Source organism: Vicugna pacos, chromosome 23 (assembly GCF_048564905.1).
Source record: "Vicugna pacos chromosome 23, VicPac4, whole genome shotgun sequence".
NCBI lineage: Eukaryota > Metazoa > Chordata > Mammalia > Artiodactyla > Camelidae > Vicugna > Vicugna pacos.
The window spans coordinates 17,148,835-17,173,456 of NC_133009.1; the positions used below are offsets into that span (position 1 = coordinate 17,148,835).

The following is a 24,622-nucleotide window of genomic DNA, read 5'->3' on the forward strand; positions in this document are numbered from 1 at the left end:
AAATTCTTTCTCTGTTCCTTTGAGGTATAGTTTTAAATACCTCTTGCCTGTTTTGTAACCTAGGACTCTTTCTCAAGGACCTGGGAATCATTCCCTTGAAATGAAATCATTAAGGACAACACCCCTAAATCCTAGTCTCTGTGGGAGGATAGGAGCCTAACCTCAGTGGGCACCTCACTCCAAATCATAAAACTCCCTCCTGCCACAAAGGTACAGGAAAGGCTGCTTTCTCTTTGGGTAAGGCCAACTGGAAAACGTAGATAGATGGTCCATGATCCTCCTTACCCAGCTCTCACAAACTCTCCCGCTCTTTGTTTCAGTGGAGTTGAGTCCTGATTGCTTTCTGGTTTCTCTCCCCTATTGCAATAGACTTGAACAAAGTCTCCCTAGCCTGTTTGAGTTTGTCCAGTGCAATTTTTGCTTTGACAATGCTTTCTATCATTATTATTAAAGATGAGACGTGCAAAGATGAAGCGACTGACCCAAGGTCACACAACTGGCGGAAACAAGACTAGCACCTAGGCTTTCTAGCTTTAGAGGTCATGTCTAAACCATTATACTCCAAAGGGAAACAGAATATTTGCGGGGCTATGGGGAAGTCTGTGAAGCCCAGCCCGCTTACATAATAGATGCTCAAAAGCTGAAAGCTGTGCTTATGGAGAGAACGAAGGAAAATATGACTCAGTCAAGCAAATCTGGTTTGGATCCAGGCAGTACGTCTTCGTAATCTTGCAGACTTGAGTGATCACAGTAATAGTTTCTGAGGTTTGTGCTTATTCTGGTTCCTTATGACTGAATACAAGTGCTCTTATTGTCTAGACTGGTTTTACTGCCACACACACCGTCCAGGGAGAAGCACAAACACCACTTAGGAAAGACAGGCTAATGTTTCTGTGACATTTCTGAGTGATATCTCACTATATTACCACTGTGTTCAAGAAAGAAACGTGAATTGACTGTTTTAAAGACAGCCTAATCAAATCTAAATGCTATTTGGTAGGTTCAAGGATGCCATTGGGAGACTAAATTATGGAGTGCAAGGTCAGATTTAGTCAAGAAATGAACACATGTACACACAGAGCAAAAGAAATTGTGGAGGTAACTGAAAAATTGTGCTCTACACTGGAAATTGACACAGCATTGTAAACTGACTATAACTCAATAAAAAAAAGAATGAAAAAAGAAAAAAAATTGTGGAGATGGATGTGTATTTATTCTCCAAAAAAACAAAACAAAACAAAACCTTGCAGCTCATTGATGTGAAATGATTATGTATTAATTTCAATTGGGGACAATTTAGTACAGCTTTCTACTGTGCCACATTAAAAAAAGCAACTGCTGATTGCAAAATAAAATGCTAATTTCTACCCATGTTACTTTTTGATAAATTCCTGTTGAGAGCTATTGATTTTGGAAATTCTCAAGGGCTGTAATAGCTTTCACTCTATTGAGTCCTCAGAAATTAGCTTCAGGGGCCAATTGGCTTCAGGCTCTGTTAGGAGAAAATCTAAAATGCTCTAAGGAAGCATGAATGCCATCACTTGGTTTCAGAGAAAACATATTTCAACTCACAAAATGCAAAGTACTTTAAGTCATGTGATATACTCTCAAACGCACGAAAAGAGTTGAGGATATGAGCTTTCAAGTAAAGTGAAAGTACACAAGAGTTGAAGAAGACAGGCCCGTAGTTAATAGGCAGCAGTAGTAACTAGATAGTTATTGAACACTTATGAAGGTGATCTGATTCAAAGGCCTTACATGTGTTAGGCGTTTTAATCCTCACAACAATCCTTTATGCGCTATCATTACCCAGGTTCACAGCTAAGAAAAGTAAAACAGAGAAGCTCAGTCATTTTCCCGAAGTCACACAGCTGAGATTCAAACTCTCAGTCCAATGCCAGGTGCACGCTCTAAGCCACCTGGAGTGCCCAGGGCACTTGGGGCTGTGGCAGGGAGCTTTACATATTCCGCATTGCTGAAAATCACTAAAACAAAATTTCTGGGAGGAAGGATGGTCCTTTTCCTTTATCTGTGCCTGGAGAACCACAGAGGTGAAGCATGTATAAAAATGGGAAATTAAAAAAAGCTTTCCTTTGAATGGAGGATACTACAGTTCATAATAAGAATAGAACTATCACAGGGATCATTTCCAATAAATTGAGTTACCTGATGGAGCTACAAGAAGGGAATACAGAGCCCAAGCACCTGATGTCTACTAGATAATTAACAAACTCAATACTGTAACTGATAGCACACTGACTTTCTAGAAGTGAGAGCATGCTGGTGCTGAAACAATGGGATGGCAAATTTCTCAGGTAAAATACAGTCTAAATTCTTTATGCTCTTTTTTTCAGTAGGTAGTATGAAGAGCATATGATGATGTAGGTATATTCTAAATACAGAAGTACTGGATGGATATTGGCAAGTTTTCTCTTTAATATCTTTTAAAAACCTCTTTGTAGTACACAAAAAACCTGTAAATAATTAGATGTCAAATTATTTGGTTAGTACCTGCTTCTAGCACTTGAATGCTAAGCTCTGGATGAGGAGTGACCACATTCCTAATAGTGAACCAGGCAAGGTCATGGTTCAGCTGTATTTACACTACAGTGAAGGAGGCAGACAATTATAATCATGCATCAATGAAATTATTTCAGATACTAAGCACTGTGAAGAAAATTAAAAGGATCCTGTGAATGAGAAGCACTACTAGATGAAGGGATATGTCTACAATCTTCCCTTTGACCAAGAAATCACCTTATTGAATTGCAAGTGTCTACATTAAGTCATCTGCTAGGAGAGAGTTTGGAACTCATACCCAGCTTGTAGGAATAAATACAATTACGGTGTGTGTCTAGCCAAAGCTTTAACGTTGTAATGTTATACTTGTTATACAGCTCGAGTTGATGTAGTTGGAAAATAGAAAAAGATGGCCTCGTACACAGCCCTGTGCCATCAGATTCAGTTCAGTATTAGATTCTGAGGCAGGAATGGAGAGTGAGGTTGAGAGGGAGGAGAGCCCAGAGAGCGTGGCACCACAAAAGCCAACCAAAGAAGGTGTTTCAGCCAAGAGATGCTGCTTAAGAGTCTAGGAAGATGACGGCAAAGAAGAGGGAGACCAGTGAGAACGCAGGCAGGCATGATTAGCTCTGTGGAGGGTAGACACTTTGGATAGGTGAAAATGGAGATGACGCGTAAAGATACACAAAACAGACATGAAGGAGTCAGCAACAATGTTCTTCATAAGGAACTTTGAAGGATACAAGATTTGATCTGTATCGTAAAGAAATCAGGAATTAGATGCATTGAGACAGGGAGAAAGGCCCTTCTAGGTACGGGGTCTGACCAATGTTGGCAGGTAGGAGAAATCAGGTGCTCTGAGGAACTGCAACAATAGATTCTCCCTCCGGATAATGGAGGATAAGACTGATGATGCAGAAGTCAAGGGGATAAGATTTCTGGAAATGGCTAAGTAGGGTTGTAGGGTGAGGTTTTTGAAGTTAAAAAAAAAAAGCAGAAATTTGAGGAAGATATTGTGCCAGGTGGCACAAATCCAACGATTTTCTGACTGACAAAATTACTAAGGAAAAAAGAGTAACAATCCAGTAGAATAAGACAACATCTAATTTCTTCTAGCTTTAGGCACAGACACCAATATTTATTTTCAGTGCTTTTTTATGAAATTTAAAAAAAATCCATGTAATTATATTCATTCATTCTAAACATACCCCCTCAATTTAGCTTTTTAATTAAAAAAAAAAGGCTGCCATGGGGCTTGGGATTGTGGTTTAAGATGATTTCAGTGGCGAGTCAAACATTTTGAAAATGAGTTTCCACCCATCTGCTATAAAGCCTATTGTTGCCATTTGAGCAGAATATTCCGAGTGCAGTGACATGTCAAAATTAAGAAATTTAATATTTTAAGCCTTTAAGATGACTGTTACAATATCTGAACAAGAATAAACACCATGAATATTCAATTACCTTGCATCCCAGGGTCTCATTTGCCATCAGTTTTCCTTGCATACTGATCCATTTGCTGCTAAATTGAATAATTCCCCCTAGAGGGGAGAACACACTCTCACTGGTAGCTTGTCTATAAGCTCTCTGATCCACAGCATCTGTACACAAGTGCACGGTACAGACATAGGTGCCTGTGTGCATCAGTTCTGCTGTAAACAGAAACTGCCCAAAAGACTGCATTAGCCTCATCTTATCTCATTTCTCTTTGGGGGTGCTCACTTTTTAGAAGATGGTTGGTTGTGGCAATATGTGAAATGGAGAGGCACAAATATCAGACACCCTCATTCCGCTGACGATGACTCTGCAGCTTTCTTCTGAAGGCTTTCTTCAGTGACGCACATCCCACCATTACAGCTTCCATGCTTGTCCAAGAGCCTTTGGTTGAACTATTACGCTGAGCGTTAAGGTTGGTCTTCTTAGGATGCCACTTTCTTACTAATGTTTGGCGACTTATTTGAAGGAATAGCTAGGTATAGTTTACCTCCTGCTCCCTTCAGGCAATGGCACAACTGGACTGACTGGGCGGTCTGAAGGTGGTTTCTTGTTCTTCTACATGAGCCACGGCCCATTGAGATAACAGGTACATCCGATACCAATTGATAGATATGGGTTTCTTTTCTCCCCCAGAGCACTGAAGTAAATTTAAGTCGGTCTGGTTTTCAATGCAACTTACGTAATTTTTTAAAATGCACACACACACACATACACACACCCCTCAGTACACGGCTCCCATCTAATTGTGCAAATCCAAACCTAGAGTCTCCTTGATCATTCGTTTCCTCACCCACTTCATCAACAAGTCCCATCGGCTCTGTCAGCAAGAGAATTTCAAAACCTGACTCCCTCTCATGTCCTCTGTCACTTCCCTAGTCTAAGCCACTATCAGGTCTCCTCTGCACTATAGACCACGGGGCTTTTAATGGGCTTCCTGGTTTCCACCTCTCTTTCCTAAGCCATTCTCCACATAACAGCCAAAATGATATTTAAAACACTCTCCTCTTTGCAAAATCCTCTCCACGTAGTACCAAAGATGGAAGGTGAGAGTCCAAGGTTGTGATCGGGGGAGGGGGGCTCAGTGGGCTAGCCTACGTCACACCCACACCTTTGACCAGGGAACACAGTGAGTCTCCTCTCACCACCCCCAAATAAACCACGTTGAAAAGAGTCCTTCTTATGGAAAAGTGCGGGGTTCTGATGTCAAAAAAAGAGGAAGGAATGTTCCACAGGCAAAACCAATTGATATGTATTACACACTCATGATGAAATTCTCACTGGTTTTAAAATGAGATGAGAAAAATAAAAATGATATTTTGAAATTTTTATAAAGCCAAATATATTTAATGTTTAAAAGCTGCCTTATTTTTAACTGCCCTTTCTAAAAACTGTTGGTGATAAAATGCTGTTTCTTTTAGTAAATTATAGAGATGACAGATGACAGTTTTCTTTTTATGTCTTTACTTGGCAAAATGAGGTTAGTAATTCTACGACAGTCCCCTAATATATTACTTAATTTTATTTGTTCACAATACTCAAACTTTTGGGAATGTCTAATTTACAGCACACATTTCCAAAGTGTATTCTAAACTGAAATTGAAGTTGCTGGCCAAAAAAAAAAAAATGAAGGAAGTTTACTATCAAATATGCTCAGAAGTGCTGGGTTAAGAAACATTTTAAAAAATATCCTCACTGCAGGACTCTTCAGAACCTTAAAAATGCTAATGCATATTGTGAAGCTCCAAAAAGAATTTACACTATATAGTATATCCCACAATTATTTGACCACGTGGTTCTCTCATGAAGAGTCATCTTGAGATGCTCGTCCTGGGAACTGTTAGTCTAGACACTTCAGCATATATTTGATGTCTGCTGGTAAGAATAAATGCATCATTACACATTTCATAGAAAGAGGAAACCATGGGACACAAATAAAATGAAGATGTAAATTCAGACATTCTGTCATGTCACTTCTGACTACAACCTCATTATTTTCAAAATATTATTCTCTTAGCTTGATCTGCATATGTATGAAAAATAACCCCCATTCACATGCTTATATTTTTCCAAATGACTTTCCCAAATGAAATGTCAAGCCATTGTATGATTTGAAAGCATTGTATGATTTGAAATATAACCTTTAATGAAGTTGTGTTACTGTTGCCAGAATAACGATCCAATATTACAAGCCATGGGATGACAGCAAAATCTCTCTGCAGGTATCAAGCACTGAATAAAGCAAGAGGCTTCAAAACATAATGAAACAGGATGTTACAAAGCTATCGCTCGTGAATCTGTAATTTAAAGCTAACAAGGTCCAACTGATGACAAAGAGTCATGATAAAGTCACACAGCTCCTCTCCAAAAGGAAACAGTAAATACCTAAAAAATATCAAGTAACATTATGCTTCTTGCTATAAAATTATGCTGGCTGCATAACAGAAAGCAAGTAGTTTTTATAATATACACTTGTTTATAGATGTCTTACTCTGTGTCATGGAATGGGTGGTAAATGGGGTTCTGATTCATTCATTCAGATAGAATTTACTGAGGCTATATGGAGAAGGAGATGATAAACTAATGTTAAATGGATTGAACAAGGGGCAAAGAATAAAACCAGCACAATGAGAGACCAGTTAATAAACACCTAGACTATTGAAAGAAAATTATTCAGAGAGTATGGTGCAATACTCTTGCAGGAGGTTAGGGATGGATATCCCATTTCCTTCTAACCCTCTAGCTCTTCTTGTGCTTAATATTACTAGATACTCAGGGTAGAAGGGACCCTCTCTGAAGAGGAATTGTGGGGTATGTGGTGGACCGTGGGTGCTTGAGGGGCTGTAAATCGCAAGATAAAAGAAAAAGAGGAATTATTTCTTCGGGGGACAGTGTTTGGTGGCAGGGAGCTAGAACATCAATGCTAGGTCACAGAAGACAAGAACCAGGTAGCGTCCAGCTCAGGACTTGCTCTGAAATCAAGTGAGGTGATGTAAAGGAAGTGTCTAACTTCACTCCTAGAATTTCGAAGCCAGATAGTTCATTGAAATATAGAAAAAAACAGGGATGCAGAATTTCTTCAGGTATGCACACGGAATATTTACCTTCAGCACTCAAGCACAGGGATCAGATAGAGGAGATTTAAAAAAAAAAACTCTATTGATCTGTTTCCCTAAATTTCACTATGCTGATATATTAGGAAGGACAGAAATTAGCCATCTGACTCCTTAAGTCCACTTTTACCTGCAGGAAAACTATAAAGACTAACCCAAGGTGGCCATATCTTACCTAGTTCACTCTTGGCCTTTCAGTGTTTGCTATAGTCTTTGCTTTAGGAAATCTCCAACTAAATCCTGCTGAGATGGAGCCATTAGAAAAATAAAGAGGAATCATTTATCTCAAACCACTAGACTAAGGTCCTTTCCAAAGAGTTTTATTGATATGACAAGTGTGCTTCTAAATATATTTGACACGCACAGGCACAGGGTCTTTAAAGAACAGCTTTTTCTACTAAACGTCCTTCTTCTCCAAGGTTCTCTTACAAGCAGCTTTACGTGTGTAGATAACTCATATTTTTCCTTTCAAAAAAATGTTTCTCTCATTCTCAGAAATCTTGCCCTAGCTGATATAAATCTTGGTCCTAAATAACCAACAGAAAATATTACTTCTTCATGGGAACAATTCTCTGCAATTCTCTCTTAGTAAAGTCATATTTATCCAGTAGGAGTGTGTGTGTGTGTGTGCGCGCGCATAATTCAAATACATGTCAGAGGTAAAAGTAGACATAAGATTCTGCAAAGATTCAGGGATTCAAATTCTAAATCATGCGACTCTTAAAAAATATAACATATTTTTAAAGGCAAACTTTTATTCTGATTATTACCTTTCGAAAGTGAACTGGAAGAAAAACATACTTAGGAAATACAGATATTTTGAAATGTTTATAAGGGGCTTATTACTGTTATCATTTTAATATTTTGGTTTTATGAATTCTTCTCATCTATAAAACACTACTAAAAACTAAGTTTTACTATAATGGTTTTTCACCAAAGTCAAATTAATATGAATTATTTCAGATTGCAGAGTTTGGTATAACTTTCTAGTTTCTCATCACTTCATTTTCTACATTATTAACTTGATACACTGAGAACTGAAAAAAATACCAGAAAATGCCTATCTGACTCTATGTTCCCAGGCAGATAGGCAGTCACTCTGTCCTATGAATATATAACATAGGACTGACCCAAGAAATGCAGCCCTGCCCCCTTTCTTTAGATGAAGGCCTAAGTGTTACACCTTCTGTAATCAAATTTCTCCTTGTTTAGTGGCAAAGGTGCCCCCTTCCTTTGATCCCCAAACTCCCACTTTCTCTAATCCTTCAGATGTCATCTGCAGAAATGAAGCCACCAGGCATCAGACTCCAAATTGTCACAGGCAGGGCAAGGAGGGACTTGAGGTTCAAGTTACTTACTGCACTTAGGATTCAGAGGCTCTGAGCACTCAGACTCAGGGCTCAAAGCTCAGGACCCTGGCCCTGAACTAACCAACCTTTGGTGAAGGAGAGATGATGTTGTTCGGGTGCTAACATCTTGCTAGATTTCAAACTGCTTGAGGATTGAAAAGAAAGCCTCTTTTATTTGTTGTATCTCAAGAACCTATCAAGTACCAGGGCGTGGTGGGCGGTCTGTAAATGTCTGTGGGATGACTTAGTAACACGAAAGAGGCCAAGACATCTTCCATCAACCACAGCAACTGAGGTGCTGCAGTGGAACACCTGCTAGTCTCAAGTTAACTACAAAGACATGAATCTCCATCATGATTCAGAGACAGAAAACTCTCAGGAAGAAAAGAATGATGCTGTAGTTTCTTCCAAGTGAATCCCGTCATATGTATGGGAGGCCTGTAAGTATATGTCACCTTTTAACTAAAATCTATGCATTTCGTTTGTTTAACAAAGATAGTTCACACTTGCTGTAGAAAATTCAGGTAATATAAAAAGGGATTATGAAGAAGCAAAAATCCCCTAAAGTCCACCATTCAGAACAAAAAAACCCCATCAAAGTTTGTGAAAGTATCTTCCCAGACAATTCTTTTTGGGTTTTTAGGTATGTCTGTATTTATGCCTCCTATAATATATTTAGATTTTTGTTTTGATAATGGATAGAAAGACTAAATGTTATTAGCAAGATCCAAATTCATCTTGACTAAAATGACGCCTTTTCATGTTGAGGTAATAAAAATATCCCCAGCCAACATTCACTAACATTTGTACAAATTTGACATTAATGGAAAGTATAGGGGAAAAAAAGAAATTTCAAAAGATATCTTTAATGTAGAGTCTGGGAAGTACCATTTGACTTTGAAGCATTGGGGAAAATACTGTAAACCTAAGAAATATGCTTATATTCATATGTTGAATCTCTTTTTATGGTCTATTACCAGAAACTTGGAAATTCTTTGCAGAAGAGGTTTTGGAATTAATCTAGCTAATTCATGTCCAAAGAAAGCTGCAAGTCCTCAAAAAACAGGATTTTAAAATTATTATTATTCATTAGGGAATGTGGGCACCTCTGCTAAAAAGGCTGGTACTGACCAATCAGCTACACTTGAGTGGGAGAGAAGAAAAAAAGGCATTTACCACGTGTAGACCAAGAAGGAGAGGATACTCTTTTTGGGTGGAAAGTCTGCCTAGCCCCAGTTTTCACTGAGTTCAGGTGAACTGCCTTACAGTATGGCACCAATCTTCATTTTATTCCTGACAGTACAAGTATTTTTCAAGAGGTATTTTCAGTGTTATGCTTGATGATAATGGATTTCTCTTCCCAATTAATATGCCTTTAGGGAGAAACAGCATATGTTTTGGAAACACCTGGAGTTTAGTCAAACATATGTAGGTGTCTTTCAAATCAAGCAGAAGATGGTGAAAATTAGGGTGAAAAAATTATCTCGTTCTGGTAGTCTGATGACATAATTAGGCTATGTTTAAGCTCAGCTGTACAGCCGCTTTCTACTTATTTTCAGAAATCAGTGTTCTATCAAAAAAAAAAAAACACACTATGCACACAGTATAGAACAGACAGACCCCTGCTCAGTAACCTGCAGGACACACTCCACTGTGACCTTGTACACCTCTGCTTGATTTACTTTAGTGAATATTCTCCACGCTGATCCAAAAAGTTGGAGACCTCTCCTAGGGCTTCCCTTGGGGAATAGGAACGTTATAGTCAATTCGGGGAATTTAAAAACAAAATTTCCATCACTATTTGTCAACAAAGAACACAGAAAATTCCAATTATATTACAATGTACTCTTTGGTCACCTATTATTTCTAGATTGACCACGAGAGCATTTAAATAATTCTACGTTCGAGGATTCTACCTAACAATAAGGTGCTCGACGCTCACTGCTGTCATCATGAATTTTCTGATACAACAAGCGTCTACTCCTCTGTGCTCAGAAATGTTCTATGACCTGTGGTTGTCACGCTTAATTAACATGTATGGAATTAATGGATTTGACAGACATAAAAGAGGTAGAAGAGAATCCTTGATCTTACTAGACTTACAATAAAGTTAGGAAGAAAACATATAAAACTGAAGATTAATAAGTAGTCCCAGAACCATATCAAATGCAACTAAGTTCTAAACTGTGATTTGATGATGTAGTCCAGCAAAGCGAGGACAGTGCACAATAGAACAATCAGTGAGAGCAACACTAAGGAATAACTTTGTCTGAAATGCACGAAGCTGACAAACTCCTGGGCAGCTTCCTCCTTTAAATGCTGGGGTTTCCCTGGATTCAGTCTTCATCCATCTTCTCACCTCCATCCTTAGATGAAACATCCAATTCCATGAAGCACATACCACTGAGTCCCAATTACCGTCTCCAACACCAGCCTTCTCTCTGAACACCTGACTTGAAGATCCAACCATCTATCTGACAGCTCCACTTCCACATCTAATAGGCAGTCCAAATGTATAATGTGTTTAAAACAGAACTTTTAAATTCCACTCTCTGACCTGCTACTTCACCAACGTCCCACAGATTCATTAAGGATGCCAACATCCAGCCAGTTGCTTGGACCAAAATCTCTGAATCATCCTTGATTCTTTCTATTCTTTATTGCCCATTTCTAATAATCAGCAGACTCATTAGCACCCATATCAAATTCACCCAATCACTCTCACCCTCTTCACCATCCCTACCTTTGTCCAAGCCATCATTCTCTTTTGTTTAACTGGTCTCCACTTTTGCATGTCTACGGTCCAACAAATAGAGATATCTTTTTAAATCTTAAATCAGTATTCTACTTAAAACACTCCAGTGTTTTTCAATTATTAATGAAATAAAATCCAAACTTTCTTACTGTGCTCTACAAGACCCCACACTAGTAAATCATGAAGCATTAATCATATCAATTTGGCAGATTAAGACTTACATTAAAAAAAATAAGAGTGGAATAAAAAATACGATGGTGCATTATATGTAGTAGGGGTAAGTTTTGTTTTGTTTTATTTTGTTTTTCAGTTTTATATATATATAGGTTGTGTGTGTATTTGTTTGCAATGCAAAACATACTATCTTAATATGAGTTACATTATTAAAAACATTTGCAATCCCCTGACCTACGTGACTGGGCTCATGCCCATCTCGCCAGTCTTTTCTCACACCACACTCTACCTTGTTTACTGGGCTGCAGCCTTACTGACCATTCCAGCATTCAATCAGGCAAGCTCATCCCTGCCTCAGGATCTTTGCACATACTATTATAGGTGTTTGGAATGATTCATCTTTAGATTTTTAGGTGGCTGATTCTTTCTTATTATTGATCTCAATTCAGTGTCACCTCCTAACAGGCATCCTCTCTAAAGCGGTAACTTCCTTCCTACGCTGGCACCTGTGGCTGTCCCATCACCCCGTTTAACCTCCCTCTTAGCACTGCAGCCGTCTCCTCTCACCCACTTACTTATTTGTGTGTCTTTATTTTCTGCATCTCTTTTTAAAAATGTAAACCTCCCTGAGTTCAGGCATCATATCTGTCTGACTTACCACTTTAACAGTGCAAAAACTACTGTTTATTATACATACTCAATACGTGCTCAATACATACTTGCTGAATGAGTAAACGAACTAGAAGACAATTGTCTGTGGAGGTGCAGGTGGGGAGATCTGTGGTCTCTCCTGGGCTTCTCAGAGCTCCATTTAGAAAAGATGAGGCAGTGGATTAATACTCAAAACTCCTCCCTTATCTTTGTATTGAGTCCAAGAGCCATTTAATATTCATTTCAGCATATTAAACTGTTAATTATGGGGTCTGGCTTCTCCTTTCTCTATGTGTACAGGATAAATAGTTATTATTAAATAGTCATTTAATAGGTTGAGATTTCTCTCAAGGCAATCATTATTAAAATTGTGCAAATGCATACTTAAAGCCATTTATTTAAAATTAGGACGGACAGACAACATTTATCCATTTATCTGCTATTCGTTTCCATGTGTACTATCTCTCAGAAGAAGGAGAGTCCTTTCTTTCTCTTCCACCCCACTGATTTCCTAGCCCAGGCCAGCACGCACACCATTGCTATGATCAAAGTAACTCTTTAATCTATTCACAGTCATGTACTTTCAAGACAGTGAACTTTCTCTGGCATGATTGATTTAGCTAACATTACTTTAGACACTAAGTAATTTTTTAACTAATTGTGGAGATATACCCAAGTTGATAATTTTGTATAATATGTACTGGATAAGTACTGTTTTCTCAGAATTTACACTGGAAGTAGATGCAACATGGTTCATTGAAAATATGGAAAAATGGATGAGAAGTCAGTTATTTGATGTCCTGGTTCCGGCTCTAACTTTAATTAATTGACATACTTGGATATGTCATTTAAATTCCTTGAGCTTCAGGTATTTTCAGTTGTACAATAAGAGAGCCAGTTTAGGTAAAAATCCCCACTATTTATTGGGACTTGTTATGTTACTTTAAAGCCTTACTTTAAATTAATCATCAGTTAATTTTCACAAAAACCTTATAAAGTAGTTATAATATTTCTTCTATTTTACATATGAGGAGAAGGATGCAGAGACAAGAAAAAAGAGTTAAATGGTGGAGATGGTCTGAATTTATGCAGTCCAACTCCAAAATTCACAATCTTATCACCTATCTTACTATAGGTTCTATGTTCTTGTCCTGCTCTAAGAGTTAAATTTACAAGTTTTCAATCCTTGGATCTTGTGTTAGTTTATCTGTGTACTTATTTTATTCTTTCAGCAGATTGTAAACTATGTAAGTGTAGAGGCAATATCCATCTTTGCATAATCTAAGACAGCTTAGTGTCTTGCAGGTAGTAGGTGTTCAATATTTGATTTAAAAATGGGCAGGAGTCACCATGGAACAGTTGTTAGAGAAATGAGATAAAACCTAAGGTCCTTTCTAGAGTCTATGATTAACTAGTCTATGACTAAAAGCTCTTCTTGAAGAAGTCAGCTGTGTCTGCATGAATTTACATCTGACTTACTCCTCACTCTACTGCAGTCTGGTTTTCACCCAATTCGTGCCACTGAAACTGCTCTTGCTCAAGTCAACAAAAACTTCAGAAGACATTGCCCATCCTAATTTACTGCATCTCCTGAGAACATCTGATACTGGTGCTACTCCCTCACCTCCTTTGAATTAAGTGACACAGCATTATCCTGGCTTCTCTCCCACCTCTCAGGATCTAATTGCCCAGCCATACTGTATCTATGCTGGTATCTCTCAAGGCTGTCCCAGACCCTTCTCATCACTATTCTCTGAACGTTGCATTTGCTCCCTTGGCTTTGCTCTACCACCTACATGCTAGTGACTTTTAAATCTATACATCTAACCTCTATCTTTCCCATGAGCTTCAGACTTGATATAATGGTCAAAAGTAATAATTCACTTTAAAAATACTTCATTATGAATAGTGTGATGTATCTGTGGAGTGCGGAGTGGGTTAGTTAGCATTTGAAGTATCCAAATAAGGAATCCATACTCCAGGGATGGATAGCTAACATTTGGAGCTGATCGGGGATCTACATCCCAGAGGTGGCTTCACAACTGCTTCATATTATGTTGTCATCATGTCTCCCAGAGGGCTTAATTAGGTAACAGTGTTAGAAATAAATTTTTGTTTCTGAATTGAGTGATGCACAAACTGTGTATCTGGCTATACAAAGGCGGTGTCAAGATCCAGCAAGCCCAGCAGCCCCTCCCACTGAAGCATCACTCAAGGTGCAGCCTTGATAGATGTGTATCTTCTCCTGACTGGACTGTATATCTGACTGGTCCTACTGGACAGAGAGTTTAAGATAAGTCTCATACATCTTGAACTTTGTATCTTAACTTCAACATGTCCCAAACTGAACAGATCTTCCCTGTACAAACTTGTTCCTCCTTTTAAGGTTCTTTTATATACTCAGTGACTGACCCATATTCACTCAATGATCTAAGCCAGAAATCTGGACATTATTTTAAAATTCTCCTATTTCCTCCTTTCCCACATTCAATCAGTTACCAAGCTCTGTTAACTCTATCACCTAAATAATTTTCAAATCCATCTGTTTCTCTCCATCTCTACTGGAACTTTCAAAATCTAGGCTGCCAGCACCCGCTTCCCTTTCCTGGGTCCCTACAATGACTTTTTACTCACTTTTCTGTCCCTAGTCTTGACCCTTCTCCTTCATTCTCTACACAAAGTAACTTACAAATGGAAATCTGTATTCTAATTATATCGTAGCTACTCACTGTAAAATAAGGGTGATATTCAAAATATCTAACAATTGTTAATAGCATATGTACCAACCCGTCAGAAAAATGCCAGTGCATCTACAATGAGAGACTGTTGTAAACACCACTTTGGACAAGCTAGGTTATTCATGTGATGATATATTTCCTACTAGTCTGTAAACTCTGTTATGCTTTAGATGAGGTATGTTAATGTTAACCTTGGTATCCTTAACACCTACCTTGACATATAGTAGCCTACTGTTGAACAAATGAAAAAATATGAATGAGGAGATTCTTCGATCAGTCAATCAGCCATCATGGTTTCTAGAACCAGTTCGTAACCTATGCTGGGGGTGGGAAGTGGTGTGGATTTAAGAAATAGTGATCTAAGACTTTAGGCTCACTAAGTTAAATAACACTTGGGCTTCTCTAGCTCTAATGTTGGATCTCACATTCAGATCTTACTGCCTCACTCTCCTGTCTCTTTAGGAAAGGGAGTGGCTCCTTTTCTTTCCCCCCTACCCTACCCTCCACCCCCAGCTTCCTTCTGGGCTGTGCCCCAAAGCTAGAGACTGAGAAGTTTCACTAATGCCTATCGATTGATATCCTGGACTTAGTGCAACCAAATTCTCTATCGTATACCAAGGTTCAGTTAAGTCCAGTTCAACAAATACTTATGGACAAACTCTAATATAATCATAAATGAATCACATTTTCTTTCCCTTTAAGAGCTCATGGTATATTGGTGAAAATAAATGCACAAATGAGTAATTTAAGTGAAAAAAGTCATCCAACAGAAGACTAAAATCGTATCTAGGATACTAGCATTAGTGAAGCATGAAGAATTTTGAGAAAAAAATTTAGAAAATTTAGATTTAGTTGATACAAAGAGACAGAACAAGAGCACCAATGGACAAATTCAGAGCTTTGTTGACTTCATTAACCTCATATTATTATTTAATATTATTTTCATTTTTATTACATTGTAGGGTTACATAATAGCTTTGTCCTCCCAGCACAAAGGGCCTCTAAAAGTCTTAATCCATTTTTAATAAGTGCTAAGATAGAGACATAAACAGGATGCTATCAGAGCATACAAGAAGACAATGCAATCAGTTAAGGAATAGGAGGGTAGGAGACAGGATTTTAGAAGCGATACTTGAACAGGGTATTGAGAGACAAGTTCACCAGGAGAAGGTTGGGAAGTGAGGGGAAACCTTTGGTGAGATCTTTTCATCACTCTGAGTTAGCGTTCCCAGTACTTCCTGATGGCCTAGCTCTTCATTTGTTTCTCTCTGTTATCTATTAAATCTTCCACACTGAACCTTCATTATCTGTCACTAAAAGGTATATCTAACTCCAAGACCCAGGGTTGGCAGTATGTCAACAGCCAAGAATCACAGGTCATCTGTTCCATCCCACTAATGCAAGTTGGCCCAACGTTTCTACTTTTCACTTTTCACTCAGAGATCACCTACAATTCTCTTAATCATTAAACAGATGACAGCTTGCATCATCATCTATCAAAACCTTATTAGAAATTATCCTCTATAGGAATTCCTTCTCAATGAATTGAGAAGTATGCATTGAAAGGGCTTCCTTCTAATGAAAAGTGACTCATTGTTTAGAATTGTGTATTCATAAATATATATCCAAGAATATAGAAATCTGTATGGCTGATCATAACTAATGTCATTTAACCAAGACTGTAAACTTTCAGCTGAATGTACCCAATCTCTCCTTGCTTCACAGTGACCTGTTATCATCTCAAACGCCTAGAATAACACCCACTCTATAGAGTCACAACGGTTCATTGAATCCTCACCTAGTTGTTGTTTAGCCTTATTCTCTCACAATTCCTTACCAACATTAGATTACTAGTGAAAATTTAACCAGAATGAGTGATGTAGGAAAGCCACAAAAAAGGCTTCAAACTATTAACTTCCACTCTTGATGGAAGTTAATAGTTTGAAGAATTAGAGCACTTCATGTGGGAGCAATATCAAAATAGATGACCTAAAACTAAAGCTTTTCTCCTCAGAATCTGCACTTACTAAGTTGTCTCCTGAGGCTGCTAATATTTTTCAGCTCTTTCTGAAAAGAAAAATAAAATAATGCAGTTTACTTTTTCCTCAATTGCTCTTTGCTCCCCTATAAATACAAAGACAATAGCGCATAAAGTGTATTCCTTACACCACTGATCTTGTGAGGTGTTCTAGGAGAAGGTTGCTTTTGGAACCAACTTTGGTGATGCACGGCGAACACCAGCATGTTAAAGCCTACAGTAACGCAGTAAATTGCCTAGTTCCACTTTGTTAAATCTTTCATTTCACTAGTGTATTTGAGTGTCGAACAGATTTTCTCCCCTCACAATATCCTTATCAACACCACTGCAAGGAACCCTGGATTGGGAAATGCTATGCTATCCCTCCACTGAATTCATACACTAATAGATGAATGTTGTAGAGTCTGAGGCATTTAATTTGACTTTACATAGGAAATTGAAAGCAGCAAGTATCTTTTTGATGTTTGTTGTTTTTAGCTGCAGTAAGTAAGCAGAGGGCAGACAGTTCCATAACGTGAAGTCTTTACTTGTATAAACATAGTGTGATTTATCTCAGCTTTTACAAGTTTAGCAGTCACAACTGGGATGCAAAAGAAGCAAAAAGAAAAGCAGAAATTCTAAGGAATGAGAATATCAGTATTGAATCATACTGCTACAATCTAAGCAGACATTCCATGCCTGGGGTGATGGTGAATGCAAAGCAGATGTTCCACACCACACACTCGCTCCATATTCTCCTCTGGAAAAGGCAGTCAGAGTTTTGTTTCTGGCTCAGATCAGGGCCTGATCAATTGCCAGGATAACTGCAGGCTCTCACACAGAGATTCAGAGCAGAATTACAGCTTCTCAGCATGGGAATCTCAGAAAGCGAGTAATTTAGGGCCCAAAACAGCCATTTTAATCATAGGAACTCTTCTCTTTAAAAGTATGGGATTTACTTACTTGACAGCCGTTTAAAACTTTCTGTTTCACTGGCCTTTCTTTTCTCTAGATGACATCCTCTATTTCCAGAAGATGCTTTGAAGTAACAGATGTTTAGAGGATTAATAGGATTTCAATTTAGTGCTTTGCTGAGTTTCAGTAAAGCTGATTAATTAATCTCATTGTAAATTATTGCAAATATTAAAAGTAGAAAAAAATCACTAAGAAGAAATCAAAGATATAAAAACTCAGATGTTGATCCATGACACCCTTTAGTTTTCTTAACAATTATCTTACCTAACTCAACTGAGTATCTTTTTGCACTGGGCCCGCGTACTGCGTCTCTTCTTATTTACCAACTTGGAGCAATCCTTGCAATTTTACTATTCATTCATTCATCCATTCATTCATTTGGCAAATAGTACTGACAGCCCATTTTGTGCCAGGCACTGCTCTGTTTTGTTTTTTTTCCATTACATTTACAAATGATGGTGTTATTGTAATCAATGAAATCAGCATTTGCTTTTGCAATCCAAGCAAAATTTACCAAATTGAAGAATCTTGGAGATCTTGTCCAAAAACCTAGGTAACTGATACTCGAAGGAAATCAGATAAGGGGCAGGCTGTGAATTTTGCAAATCAGTGTTTTCCCAAGACATCTGTATCAGAATCACTTAAAGAGCTTATTTAAAATACAGTTTCATAGCCTCAAATCAGATTACCTGGGGTCATGGGCCCAGGAATCTGCATTTTAAACCAGTGCTCCAAGTAGTCCTTGAACCCCTGGAGTGCCGTTAGCATTCCTACTGAAGAGGGAAGAGACAGGAGCTCTGCGCACACTCCCTTTAATGGGAATATCTTAACTTTACGTTTTTAATTAATTGGGGTTCCTGTATGATGTATTCAGAAAACACTGGATTCCAGTGATAGAGCTTCTTTCAAAATCACTTCTTTTAAGGGCAACATCACTAGAAAGTCATATATATGAGACTCTAGCTTGACCCATCATTGTATTTTAAACATGGTGTAGTGAAGAAAGCGTGGATTTTGGAATGAGAAAGATACACCATCACCACTTATTAGCTGTGTAAGCTTGACAACCCAATTAATCTCTGTAGGTCTTGGTTTTCTCATCCATAAAACTGGAACAATAGCAAGGAATAATGACAAAGTAGCTGTTCAGATGGAAAAATTTACACACAAATACCTGGCAAAAGACTTGACTCAGAGGGGTGCTCTCCGAGTTTTAACCCCCATCCCATTTTGCCACCTTTTATAGAGGAGCCATAAAAACTCTTTTCTGAAATGCTGTTCTTGAAGACATTAACCTTAACATTGTATAAAATGTCAGCTGTTAAATCCCCTTTACAATGTGGCACCAGCAACAAGTTCATCGTTGTTTGGTTAAAAACACTATGTTTCCGTTTAATATCAATGGGAATTATACATACTACTGTATTTTAGTTCAAGTTATCAGAAAATTTGGATACAAAATTAATGTTCAATAGCAGAAAGCATCTATTACTCTATGTTGTTTATATCTATGTTTTAAATATCATATTGTTTTAGCCATCCAATAGCTTTATTAAGAGTGTATATTGTCAAGTGGAAGAGCTGGAATCTGCCTATCTATGTGCAAATAAACTTCATTTATTTATTAGCTGAATGACGTTGGATGAACTATTTCTTAGCCTCAAACTTCCCAAGTATTAAACTAGGCTAATACTTCTCTCACAGAATTGTTCAGGGGATTAAAGAAGATAAATCGTACATAGCACTTAGAGCACTATGTGGCATTTGGTGTGCACTTCAATGATGCTATTCAGAACTATTTACCACATAGAGAGCAGTTACAAAGCATGGTAAAAAACAGCATATAAACTATCTCAAGATGCAGAAGTAAGTGCAACTTAAAGGACATATTATAAATGAATCATGTAGTAAATGATATTCTTATTTATCTCACGCAAGAACACTCAACTACTACCATTATGAAATTTTGATCTTGGTATCACTCCTAACTCTAACCATTACCCATGAAGGCATTCTTCAGTTTACTCTCAAGACTGTCTATGTGAGCGATGGCTGAGCAATCAGAAACGTATATGCATTGATTCATGTCCCATTGATCCGTGTTACAAAGAGCCGTAGAACTCTGAAGCATCTAGTCCATTCTCGGATGGTTCACTAGAGCAATCATGCTGAGGAAAAATACACTTTCTGCTCTGCTTTGCTCTGGTCTCTGCAACACAGACACTGCGAATGAAGGAACTACGCTTGCAGGACTATCCTGTAGTTGAATGGTTAGTTGAACAGCTCACTTCTGTTTGCTTCTCTCTACCCATACACCAAGTTCATTACTATTAAAAATAAAACTATGAGATCTCAATTAAATATTTACAATGGGCAACACTGTGCCTGCAAAACATAGTTTGTACAGCCTTCTTTCTGTTTTCTTAAGAACCCTCATCTCTTTAGATGAGCCCCACTGCCTACTTCTCATCTTTTGCTCCTCAAATAATAATTAACATCCCATCTAAGACTCAGAGACCGTCACTGAAGCACTTAAAGTAAGGTACTTGATTGACTTAGGAACAAGAACACCAAAACTGAAATCCATTAGAGGCATTCTGTGGACCATTATTCTAAGACTCCCTGGCTAAGGTAAAACTGAACTGCTTACCCCTTACCTTGCTGTAGAAGGAAATAAGATAGACTCTTCAGCCAAACTTGGTTGTTAAGGAGCTTCTGAGATCAGTGGCACAACTAATGAACTAATTTGTTGATTTGGTGGAAAGAGAAGAAAAGAAATGTTTTCTTTCTGGACTGAAATACAGTGTTTCCTACTTTGCACAGTTTAGCATCAGGAGGTCTGGATTTCCCAAAGGGCTTAACTGCTAATTAGCTGTGTGGAGTCACCGGTTGAGTATTGTTAAGCCTTACTGTCACAGTAGTTAGATGAAGCTAAAGGAATGATCTCTGTGATGCGTTGCGGCTTGACTTAACGGTGCTCTCCCTTCTATTTCTATTGTAGTATTTATGACACAGAGTTATGAAGATCATTGTGTATCTATCTTTCTCCCCTACTAGACTGGAAACTCCTTAAGTATAAGCTTTGTCCTGATTTAACTCTATTCCATGATCTTAGCTTGCCACTTAGCAGACACTTACCAATGTGTGTTGAGTAAGCAGGGACTGAGTGAGGACCACTGAGAACTATCTTTCCAGGACTTTGGATAACTACACATTCAGTGAGTAAACAATCATGAAAAACCAGAAACTTACTCAGAAATTAGAACTTTTTCTAAGTACAAGATCGGCAAGATATATTAATAGTTACAGAGATCAATATAATCAGAATAAAAAACTATGTTTTCTACTGTTAGTTTCTCACCTAGTTGTTAAGATGCATAGGTGACTGCTCCCATCTAAATGACCTGGACAGGAGTAGAACTGATGGGCTGAGTCCAAGATGAGTGCCATCAGGACATGCCTCTTCAGGGCTTAATCAGGGCCGAGATAAGCCTGTAGAGGAGGATGACTGCCCTGTGGGCAGAGCTGTCCCACTGAGAAGCAGGCACAAGAACAAACCCAGAGGATGTGCAGAGCACGCTTGGAATGGGCAATATTTACATTTGACATGGAATCTAGCAAGCCGCTACATGAAAATATTGCAAGAACAGCCCAACAGGCAACCATGTTGGGGTAACTGGCTACAGAGCACAATGTGGGATAGTCCCCTCTTTAGAAGAGAAAATGAAACAAAATTCATCACATTCACATAACTCAGAGGGATGAATGATGGGGATTTAAAAAAATGTCCATTCCTTCTCAAAAAGCTTGACAAGAACGCTGGGGTTCCATTATGTGCACATTTTGTAAAAACTGAATCAATAAAGGTGGACTGTCTTCCTTTTTCCTGATATTTACTAAACATGTGTTCTCTACTTATCTTGGTGGCGGGTGGCATTTTCCATGAAAACTTCGTGTGCCACAACTATTTTTTTTTCCTATGTCTGTTGGGATTTCACCTTAGTTTATACACGGAGGAGCACACTGCAATTTTAATTTTCTAACTCACTTCCTAGGTAGGAGGTTTTGGACTGGACTGATTACATCCTGCATAACAGGGTACTTCACAGAGCCAGTGTGCCTTGCCAGGTATTTTAAACATCACCAATATAAAAAGATAGCCATTCACATTTCAGAACATTAATTTAGTAGACATTCCACGGTTTCTGCTAAGAACTAGTCCTGAACAGAAGGCTGATTTGGTCTAAGAACATGGTTTAATTTTTAATGAATTCCTCAGTTTCTATTTTGTGCCTATGCTAGCCTGCTAGGGCTGGTGCAACATAAAACTCCAGCCTGGATGGCCCACACAACAGAAGCTTATATTCTCACACCTCTGGAGGCTGGAAGACCAAGACCAAGGTGGCAGCAGGTGTGGGTTTTTCCTGTGGCCTCTGTCTTTAGTTTGCAGACGGCCACTTTCTCATTGTGACCTCATGTGGCCTTTTCCCTGTACGCACCCATTTGTGGTACCTCTCTGTGTGTTTTCATCTCCAGTTTTTATAAGGATACCAGTCAGACTGGACTAGAGTCCAACCCTAACGGCCTCATTTTAACTTAAGCACTGCTTTAAAGGCCCTATACACCAAAACAGTCATGTTCTGAAGTACCGGGGAGTAGGGCTTCGGTATATGAATTTGGGGAGGGTGGGCACAATTCAGGACATATCAGTGCCTCACAGAACATGCATGAGATTAAAGATAATTATAATTAAATAAAATAAAAAAGTGTCAGAGCTCTGTGACAGCCAGAAAGAGGAAGTGGTGGGGATGTGGGCCTTGGGTTTGTTGGTTTCTTTATGAAAGGAGCATTTGTGCACCAGTCAGATTGGTCAGCCCTGGAAGTGGCAGCGTCTCACAGGTTAGCAAGGCCCCAAGATGTCAAAGCATCAGAAAATATAGAAAATAAAATGATGCCTGATACACTGCTCAAGCACCTGACACTGCGCTGGTGCTTGAGGACTCCAGGACCACTCAACAATAGACATGCAAAAAAGGTAACAAGCATGTGTTTAGCATCTGTGTGTGTGTGGATATAGAAGTGAGTGAGGCAGAGTCCTGATCTCAAGGAACTTGAAGATCAAAAGTAATGAAACTGACCTAAGGCACCAGACCAAAAAAATAAAATCTTAGAAGGGGTGATCATCAATGTAAGAGGCTGACCATGATTTCAAGAACTATTAAGAAAAATGTAACGCATAGAAAATATTTAGACAGGACAAAGTATACAAATTTTAAGTTACTTTTGAATTATGTAAATACAGAACCATTGTTTCCAATGAAAGCTTTAGCATCTGTCAATCAAAAGCCCAGAATAAAATTGTTAAGTTTAAAATTATGAGGAATATACAGGTAAACAGATTTTAAGTTCTATCATTCACTCTTTAAATTCCGAAAGAGAGCATACTCCTCTCTCTAGCCAGTCTTGGAAACTCTAAGGATACCCTGGATTCCACAGGGCCTGGGCTGTCTGTCAACTTAAAGAAGTATTTGCTGAATTACTGAAGCTGAATCAATGCCTTTCTCCAGGTGTGTGTGTGTATGTGTGCACGTGTCTTCCTATATAATTTCATGCCTTTATACTTTAAAAGTCCTTGCCATTGGCCGTGGCTCTGGGGGCCAGCGTCTTACTCCAGAGGGGAATCCCCCAAGTCCCCAGCTAGGCAGGGCGCCAGCACCCTGGAGGCAAACCGGGGAAAAGGGACCAAAGTCATTAATATAGATTTGCGGTTACCTTTTCCAGTCCAGCTCTTCCCACCGCACCTAGCATGCTCAGCTTAGGAGCTGCCCCGTATTTCTAGAACATAAAACACCGACTTTGCTGGGAGGTTGCAATGGAGTGGGGAAGCGTCCTAGGGATCCAGCTGTTCTAGACCTACTGTTTCAATAAATCTCTCTCTTTTCAGCCTTGTTGCTCATCTAAGTTTTTCACAGTACTGAGTTCTGAGGGCAAACTGGCTTATTTCTCACTGGGTTGGAAGGTGGGTTATAGTTCTCTCTGCTCTGCTAAATGTGAACACTTACTTCTCCATCACTTTTCTTATTCCAAAAAAACCAAAAAACAAAAAACAAAAAACAATTGCGTCTTTGATCCATTGCTTCATTCTCTCCTGACTGTTCTCCTTGTCCTTGCGGGTTAATGCATTTCAAACAGTCACGTCTGTGTATTTGGGGAAGAAAAGGAGATACACTCTATTAGTCATTCTTCCATGCTGATGAGCAGTGCATTTGGGTGGAATATGCCTCCTCATTTTTGTATCATGAATGTCTTTCACAAAATCTGACTGTAGAAGGTGCTCAATGAGAAAACATCACTAAAGAAGAGACTCTGTAGGATAAATATATACGTTGATGACAAAGTTAGATAAAGCAGTTTGGTTCAGCAAGTATTTTCTGACCATGGATTCCATACCAGGACCACTGACACATGATATGAGAGTAAATAAAACACAGCTTTTACCTCCCATGGTCCATATTGTAATGAAACTCCCTCAGAAAGGGGTGAATCTGAAAAACTGCAGTAGGATCAAGAGTATGTATTACCAGACTTCTTTCTAGGAGGAAGAAAAAGCCACAGAAACCTGACTATAGTCACATAATTAAGAAGTTAATGGGCAATACCCTGTGAAATTAATTCGCCCTTTAACATTCTTTATAAATGTCATCTTCTTTCTTTGAAATCTCTGCAACTGTGACAAGTCGAGTCTAGGCCATAGACCTCAGAGGTATAAAAAAGACAAAAATTGACTATCTTTGTGTCTTCGCTTGCTCTAAGTTTAAGAGGGAAAGAATGATGAT

At 38.6% G+C, this 24,622-nt stretch overlaps 1 protein-coding gene across 11 annotated transcripts in view; it reads right to left on the bottom strand.

The window, feature by feature from the left end:
* RGS7 (regulator of G protein signaling 7) overlaps window positions 1-24,622 on the bottom strand; it is a 247,172-nt gene that overhangs the window by 89,825 nt on the left and 132,725 nt on the right. For 5 of the 11 annotated variants that reach the window (XM_072948552.1, XM_072948551.1, XM_072948550.1 and 2 more), the window contains exon 5: window positions 17,775-17,849. The exons of the other annotated variants lie outside the window; for them this stretch is intronic. In XM_072948552.1, coding sequence (XP_072804653.1) covers window positions 17,775-17,849 — 75 coding nt within the window. The remainder of the gene's footprint in view (window positions 1-17,774; window positions 17,850-24,622) is intronic. 11 annotated transcript variants of the gene reach the window in all.